The following is an 8,690-nucleotide window of genomic DNA, read 5'->3' on the forward strand; positions in this document are numbered from 1 at the left end:
TGTACAGGAAAGTTAGGCTGGATGTCAAGGATCTAAGTGGCAACCAGTAATGGTAATGCGACCAGCCTGCATGCACAGTATTAAAGTGTTATTAAATCCACAACAGTAAAATCAGTCTCTATATGCAGTAAAGCATGCTTGCTGTGGAGCCTAATGCCGTGTACACACGAGCGGAATGTCAGATGGAAGCTTTTCATAGTTAGTAAGGTTGAATAAAGACACCAGTCCATCCAGTTCAACCTGAGTGAGTGTCTACAATGGTCCTTATCTCTGTACATTGCACACTCACATCGGTGCCTACCCTCAAGGCGCCCACAATCCAAGGTCCCCATTCATATACTAAGGCCAATTTTGGACAGAAGCCAATTAACCTACCTGTATGTCTTTGGATTGTGGGAGGAAACCGGAGTACCTGGAGGAAACCCACGCAGGCACAGGGAGAACATGCAAACTCCAGGCAGGTAGTGTCGTGGTTGGGATTCAAACCAGCAACCCTTCTTACTGCTAGGTGAGAGTGCTACCCACTACACCACTGTGCTGCCCCATTGTATATTCCGATCGTGTGTATGCCTCATCTGAATTTTTTTTAGGAAAATTCTGATGGACCTAGAAATAGAACATGTTTTATATATTTCCGACGGAACCAATTCCTATTAGGAAAACCACTCGTCTGTCTGACGGACCAAAAACAATGCATGCTCTGAAGCAAGTACGAGATGGAGGCTATTGGCTACTGGCTATTGAACTTCCTTTTTCTAGTCCCGTCATACGTGTTGTACGTCACCGTGTTCTTGACGGTCGGAATTTGGTGTGATCATGTGTATGCAAGACAGTTTCAGCGGAACTCCATCAGAAAAGCCTTCAGAGTTTATTGCGATGGGAAAACCAGTCACGTGTGCGTGGCATTATGGGTTAATCCTCTGCATTGTGTAAAAATGCTGTTTGATCAGGTCTTTGCTGATCCTCCCCTTTTTCCACTGTCCCCAAACCATCTCCTGATAGAACAGAGCCTTGGGAGAGTGCATGTGATCAGCACAGGGCCAATCGGCACTGTCCAGACAGAGGGCCAGGGGTCCTGCAGCCTCATAGGACAATCAGGGGAGAATGAAAACTCCTTGTCTAGGCACTGATAGAAGTCACAAGACTGCTATATGCTGCTGATGATAAGGTGTTTAGCAGTTTATATTTGCTAAAAACATGAATCTATGTAATGGCAAGGGGTGCTTGGGTGTGCTGGAGGGTTTATTAATGCTGGCTGCTGGGGGATCTATTGTTCCCAGTGGGGGGTCTATTTTTTCAAGGCGGAGGTCTATTATTGTTGCTGGTGGGGGATTTTTTGTTGCTGGGGGGGGGGGGGCTTCTGTTGCTGGGGGTGTCCTTTGTTGCTGGAAGGGATCTACTGTTAAGGGAGGGCATCTATTTTTGTGTGGCAGTCTATTTTTACAGGTGAGGGAACTATTGATGTTGGTTGGGCTTATGTTGCTGGGGGGTGAATTGTTGCCGGAAGGGATCTACAATTGAGGGAGTGGTCTATTGTGGCTGGCTGCTGGAGATTATTTTGATGCTGGGCTGATGGTGGAAAATCTGTTGTTGCTGTTGGGTTCTATTATTGTTGGGGACCATTGTTGCTGGGGGGGGTCTTTTGTTGATGGGAGAATCTATTGTTGCTGGGGAGTGTCTATTGCTGCTGGCTGCAGGGGATCTGCATTACTGCTTTTCTTATTATTAACCAATTCCATACAAAGTTCCTTATCACCACAAAATGAAAGTTGCTTCTGTATTCACTAAAAGGGGCGATACTGGGAGGTGGATAGGGAGCAGTGGCGTAACTATAGGGGGTGCAGCAGTCGCGACCGCAACTGGGCCCTGTGCTGCAGGGGGCCCATGCAGCCCCCTCTACATATGGCCAGCAGCAGCATAGGCAGCTAGGGGTACCAGTGCACCATGCACACGGGTGGTTGGAGGTGGAGGGTGACTAGCAGAGCTCCATGCTCGACTATCGCACTGGCTGCTCTTTAGTTGTGCATTCCCCGTATGACCTGTGTCATCGGCCGGCTCCTCAGAGTACCCCTCTCCTGCTCCATGCATTGCCGCTCAGTCCGATGTCTGTTCTACCCAGCCAGAGTCCTGCCCCCCCCCCCCCCCGAGTCCGGCCCACACTGCACTGCATACTTCTCCCGGGTAAACAAACTTTAAGCACACAGATGCAGTGCAGCCCTATGGAGAGCCCCCCGGAGGACACTGCAGGCTTGTCTGCCAGCCCCCCTCCTCCCCCGTCATACACAGATGATGAAAGGTCTTTCTTGGAGATATGCTGATCACCCGTTCAGCACACTGGATGGAGCCCAGGCCTACATGGATGAGTGCGTGGCCTGCAGCTTGGTCATGGTGAGTGAGAGGACCCCATCCCCCACACACCATTACTTACCCCCTCCATCTCCCCCTGGGGACAGGGGCCCCTTCTCACATGGGGACAGGGACCCCCATCTCCCCTGGGGACAGGGACCCCTTCTCATCTGGGGGGCAGTAACTTCATCTGCCCTGGAGAAAAGGACCTCATCTCTTCTGGGGACGGGGACCCCATCCTGCCTAGGGACAGTCCCCCAATGGGGCACCTAAAAATTAAAAAAATTAATTAAAAAAAACCACTGATGCCAGTGGTGGAACTACAGGGCTCACAAAGGTAATACCTCTGACCACGCCCTGGAGTTCCACCGCTGGACTCAGAGGGAAGGGCCCTGGCTGGGGTTCAGGGGGGCCCTTCATGGTTTCTTGCATCGGGGCCCTGTAGGTTCTAGTTACGCCACTGGTAGGGGGTGAAACCAAGGAATGTTGCTCAGAGGTGGGTAGGGGGCTTAGACAAGAAGTGGCTCAGAAGGGGGGAGTTCCTGCTTGTATTTTTTGAGAAAAAAGCCCTGCCTAAAATAATTGCATTTCCATGTTCTGTGTACTGTGGGAGACCAGATATTGTGAATGCAGGGTCCTGGGTTTAGTAACACTTTAATTAGGGGCTTAATTTTATTTTTTAAACAGTGTTATTTGCTAAAGTAAGGGTTAAGGCTAAAATCTGGGGGGAACAAAAAGCTCCTTTTTGCAGTAGAGTTGTCCCTGCACTGCTTGGTTGAAATGGTTGTTGCCTTTAGGAGAAAGTGCCCGCTGCCGGTGGAGCAGGGAATCGGGTAAGTAAAACTGCTTTTTGCAGTACCCTAGACCAGTGGCCCTTTGCTTGCCTTTGTCTGGCCCTTGGGAGACTCTTCATCTCTCTGACATCAACAATGGGATATTATTCTTCCCTCTGAAACCAATAATAGAACATAAATTCTTCCTCTTGACAACAATGATGGGACACTATTCCTCCCACTGATACCAATGATGGGACACTATTCCTTCCACTGATACCAATGATGGGACACTATTCCTTCCACTGATATCAATAATGCAACACTATTCCTCCCACTGATATCAGTGATTAGGAACTATTCGTCTTCCACCTAAGCACAGGGGTGCTATAAACTTTTTTTTACACCCACTAGCCACCAAGCTTGAGGCATGGTCTACTCCCACTGTCCACAGTCTGGCCCCTTAAAGTCTGAAGGACAGTAAACTGGCCCTTTGTTTAGAAAGTTTGGAGACCCCTGATCTAGACCTAAACGAGCAGTTCACCCTTACAGTACAGGAGCAGTCCCTTGGCAGGGGTGGACTCTTGCTTTCCCCAGAAATAAGTTTTAAAATGCCCATTTCTCTAAGCCACGGCTCTTATATTCCTTGAGGAGGGCACCAGGCTGAGCCTCCTGCTGGTGTACATACCTCCTGCTCAGCTCTCTAATCAACACCACTGAGGAGTGCACCGCTCATCATGGCACTGGGTAGGGGGTGTGCTGGACTGCGGGATGCCTAGACCGGTGCACCGTTGAGCAGCTGTTCAGCTCGTCTGCATGTTGCCAGTGCAGGTATTATAAAGTTTCACTAAACAATATCCTTAGTCTCCAAAAATAATCTGTACGCAACCACCTATTAATAACCCTGTATTCTATTTTTCTTGAAATCTTTACTGTTTTCTTCTGACTTTGTGAGCTAACAAACCTCTCCTTTTCCCTCTCACTTCCATTTGTTTGACTGAGCTGTGCACGTTATTTGCAGTCATGTTCACTTTACACAAATCTAAAAATCCCATAGTCCATCTCAGGAGCGTGAAAGAGAGTGGCTACATTCCTTCATACAGTGGGACCATGGAGAACAAACGTAGCCACCCTCTTAGCCCTTGTACACACGGCCGGAGATTCCGACGGAATGTGTCCTATCGGACCGGTTTGTCGGATAATCCGACTGTGTGTGGTCTCCATCGGACTGTTTCAGTCGAAATATCCGACGGACCCAATTTTCCAACTTGTTGGAAATATTTTCCGACAAACTGGTCCGATAGGACATACTCCGATCATGTGTAGAGAATTTTGATCGGACACAGTGCCACGCATGCTCAGATCAAATTCCTACATCAAAGCTATTGGCTACTAGCCTGAACGTAGTCCCATCGTAACGAAATTACGTCATCACGTTCTGAATGATCGGATTTTTCGACAACTTTGTCCGACCGTGTGTATGCAACAGTTTCGGACAAAATCCGACGGGCAAGATCCGACGGACAAAATCCGATGGATTTGGCTGTCGAAATCTCCTACCGTGTGTACAGGGGCTTACAGGAAGTCAGATCACAGCAGCAAAAACAAGAAAAACTTTTTTTTTTTCATTTGCAGAAGGTTAAGAGCAAAAGAAGGGACTTTACTGTGTCAAAGCAGTATTAAACCCAAAAGCAAACATTTATTATATTGCAGCTTACAAATTCTTACAGATGATGGCTGCATTTCTTTTCATTTTATGCTTTCTTTCTTCTATTTTCACCTGGTGTTCCAGCCAGTAAGTCTGTTGTTTTTCAAAAAAACAAGCTCTCCAGTTGCATCAGTTACAGAGATGAGACAAACTATTCAGCACTGGCAGAGGTGTTAACAACGATCAGTTTCAATTGTTTATGTAAAACCTTAAGGCCCCATTCACACCTCAGCCTTTTGTAGCTTAAAGCTCGAAGCTCCAAAAAGCTGGAGGAGAAAAAAAAACTATTATTACTTTGCAGATGGAACCAGATTGATGCGTTTTTTTGTTCCATAGGAATGCATGGAAACGCTTGATTCAAGCATTTTGTCACACATTTTCTACTCAAATGCAATAATGAAATAAAAATAATAAATAATAAATAATAATAACAAATAAATAAAAAACTCTAATAACAACCCTTAAACCTAATATCAACCACTAACCCTAACACTAATATTAATTCCTAAACTTACTTCCTAACCTAGCAAAACAAATAAAAAAAAAATTAAATAAATAAAAATGGCTTAAAATGGGAATTTTTTTATATATTTCCCTAGAATAAAAATCCCCCTGAAAAAGACCAGAAATGAAAGGGTCGAAATGCATTGGGGTATTCATGTGGATAGTAATGTTGTAAATGTAATCGGCAAACCATGTTTTCCTTAGGGTGTTTTTTGCCATAGGTGATGTTTTATGTTGTTGTTTGTGTCGAAAACCAGAGTTTGCATTTCAAAATGTATATATTGTATATCTGAATCTATCATTTTTTTCCTGACCGAATAAAAGATTTTTACAAAATTAGCCTCTTACAAACTTTTTGCTGCCCAAAAACTCCCCCTGGGGAAATCTTTCTATTTTTTATTTTGTGATTGCAATATATTAAATGTTTGGTTTTGCTTTAGGAAAAAATGTTTGAAGAGAATAATGAAGACTTACCTAATAAGAAGAGCTCAATAACACTCATGGCTTAAAATATAGCTCAGAATGGAGCACCAGTGCTGCTCTGAAACTTTAAGACATTATATATGGCCAGATACGAGTGGCCTCAGCAAAATTCCTGCTGAATGCATGAAACAAAAATCAAATCCCATCTATCATTGTCTGCCAATAAATTATGTAACTTGTACGTGACAGAAAGTTGAAATTTGCAGAAATGTCCAAACATGGTCAGTATTTTAAACCCTTTCCATGCAAGTAAGACAGCATGTGTACCATAAATTAAGCTAAATGCCCTATGGTGATACGGGTAGATTATGCAGGTACAAATTTATGGTTTGGCACAGAAGGCCTGTGTCTATAGGCTGCAAGACAAACAGGTGGCTTTTCCCCTTTCCCTCTGGTCAAATATAGTGACCTCTCCATAGATGACTTACTTTACCAAAACTGTGTTGCGTAAATTTTCTTTCGCCATCCCGACATGCACTCTGCACTGTGCACTGCTGGCCAATCAGGGAGCCGGTGGGCAGGGGAGCAGAGAGATGACCTGGTGAGAATAGAAGAGTGACGTTTCAGTAGAGGAGAGTGGTGGAGTTGAGGCCTCCAGGCATGAGAGAATCAAGAGCATAAATCCAAAAAATCTCTCTCTGGCGGAATCCACCGGCGCCAGCCACCCGCACAGCTTGACAGGAGACAACGTCCCTTGTGGACTCCCTGTTGAATGTGTTGCCAAGGACCATCCCACACAGTGCCACGAGTTACTGTACATGCCTGATTTTAAACTACATTTGTGAGCAGTTCTTATTTTATCTGCAATAAATTCTTTCCATAGAGCTACACTTAGAAGGCGCTTGTGCTTCTCCTTGTGCAAATTTCCCTTGTATGTGGTTGGGTATTCTTTGCAAAGTGGATTTTCACTGCATTCGCTAAGTGAAAATTCCCTTGCAAAGAGAACATGCTCTACTCCTTAAGTAAATCAACCCCACTGAGTCCAGCACTGTTTGCTAAATATCATTGGAACTCAAAAAAACATTTGTGAGAAGATTATGGGATTTTAAAGGCAGTGATCACTTCTGCCAGAATGATTACCGTATATACTCGAGTATAAGCCGAGATTTTCAGCCTCTTTTTTGAGGCTGAAAGTGCCCCCCTCGGCTTATACTCGAGTCATCGCCGTCTGACTGCTCGATCAGCGTATCGAGCAGACAGACGGCGGACATACTACAATTTGAAAGCCGCGCCTCCTTCTCCGCCTCCGCCTGTGATAGGCGGAACACTGAATTTCCCAGCAGCCTGTGTTCCGCCTATCACGGACATCGTCTCATCCTCGTCCGTAGTACGAGGATGAGACGATATCGGTGATAGGCGGAACACAGGCTGCTGGGAAATTCAGTGTTCCGCCTATCACAGGCGGAGGCGGAGGCGGGGCTTTTGAATTTTAGAATGGCCGCCGAGGCGATCCTGGCAAGGCACGGGACGGAGGCAAGGCAAGGCACGGGACGGGACGGAGGCAAGGCACGACACGACACGGGACGGAGGCAAGGAGGCAAGGCACGGCACGCACAGGGATGGATGGACACACACACACACAGGGATGGACGGACACACAGGGACGGACACACACACAGGGATGGACAGGCATGTCTCACCCTCGGCTTATACACGAGTCAATAAGTTTGCCAGTTTTTTTGGGGGTAAATTGTGGGCCTCGGCTTATATTCGGGTCGGCCTATACTCGAGTATATACGGTACACCAACATGAGTTCACATCATTAAAAAAAAAAAAAATTATTACAAATTCATTAAAAGATTGGGGTAAAAAAAACCCTAAGAAAGCCAGCATGCCATACTACCAACCCCCAGAAAAGATGGCACTCCACTTCTAAAGCATTAATATACACAGTGAACTGTTCTGAAAGGATACAGAGGCACCTGACCACATGGGTGTCAAGTGCCCCCCCCCCCCCCCGGAATCAGGGATCGGATCTTAAATTCAGCACAATTGCATTGCTATCGGGGTGCGGGCAGCCACTTTTCCCTACTCAATCCAGCAGAGAACTTGGCGGCGCTGTGACAGGAGAAAGGCAAGCTGCAGGCTGTCAAAGGTTTCCCCCACTCACCCCCCCCTTTCTACTGTCAGGGAGAAGAGACAGCGGGTCTCACCAGGTTCCCCGCCCAGCTTCCTGCCCACTCTGTTCCTTCCATATTGGCCATAACCGAGGGCCAATTAAAGAGACTAGGAGAGGAGAGCATCATGGGACATGTAGTCCCAAAGATTGGCGGCCCCATTTTCCACAGGGAGGAGGCTACAGATCGAACATGAGAGAGATTGAGAGACTGCAGCCTGGAAAAAAGTTACGGGAAAGAGTGCTACAGGACAAAGAATAAGGAGTGTGCTGGGTAGAAGCCAGAGAGAGAGCCATGCTGCCCAGCACCACCAGAGAGAGCCACGTTGCCCAGCACCACCAGAGAGAGAAAGAATGAGCCACTACCAGGGTACAGACATGCTGCTCTACTGACCAAAGTCACCCCGGGGAACCCAGAGTGAGCGATCGTCCAGCTGGTGGGATCACTGCTGTAGTTTCGCTGGGCCTGGTAAGAGGGTCTGTTGGCCATTGTCTATTACTTATCCTAGGGACTGTACTACGTCTGCGTCTCTCTGACCATAATAATGTTATAATGACATTGTTGAAAAGGGGGGGTGTATGGGTGACCCTGAAATGATGCCCCCCCCCTGAAAAAAGTTCTGCGGACGCCTATGCCTGACCATGCTTGTCTCATCTTTGACTGTGTCTAGGTCGGCCACTCTTGGGTCACTCTAGATTGCCTGGGAGGAACTGAATCATTATTTTTAGTGACACAGACTGAGGTACACCCAGCTGGTG

At 46.7% G+C, this 8,690-nt stretch overlaps 1 protein-coding gene across 1 annotated transcript in view; it reads right to left on the reverse strand.

Moving 5' to 3' along the window:
- The window catches only part of LOC143941074 (CD5 antigen-like), a 32,788-nt gene extending 26,906 nt beyond the window's left edge, over nucleotides 1-5,882 (reverse strand). The window contains exon 1 of the mRNA XM_077463010.1: nucleotides 5,806-5,882. Coding sequence (XP_077319136.1) covers nucleotides 5,806-5,833 — 28 coding nt within the window. The 5' untranslated portion in view covers nucleotides 5,834-5,882. The remainder of the gene's footprint in view (nucleotides 1-5,805) is intronic.
- Nucleotides 5,883-8,690: the final 2,808 nt, after the last annotated feature.

This window comes from Lithobates pipiens, unplaced genomic scaffold (genome assembly GCF_037356315.1).
Source record: "Lithobates pipiens isolate NorthernLeopardFrog02 unplaced genomic scaffold, aLitPip1_a1.2 Scaffold_3, whole genome shotgun sequence".
NCBI classification, from domain to species: Eukaryota; Metazoa; Chordata; class Amphibia; order Anura; family Ranidae; genus Lithobates; species Lithobates pipiens.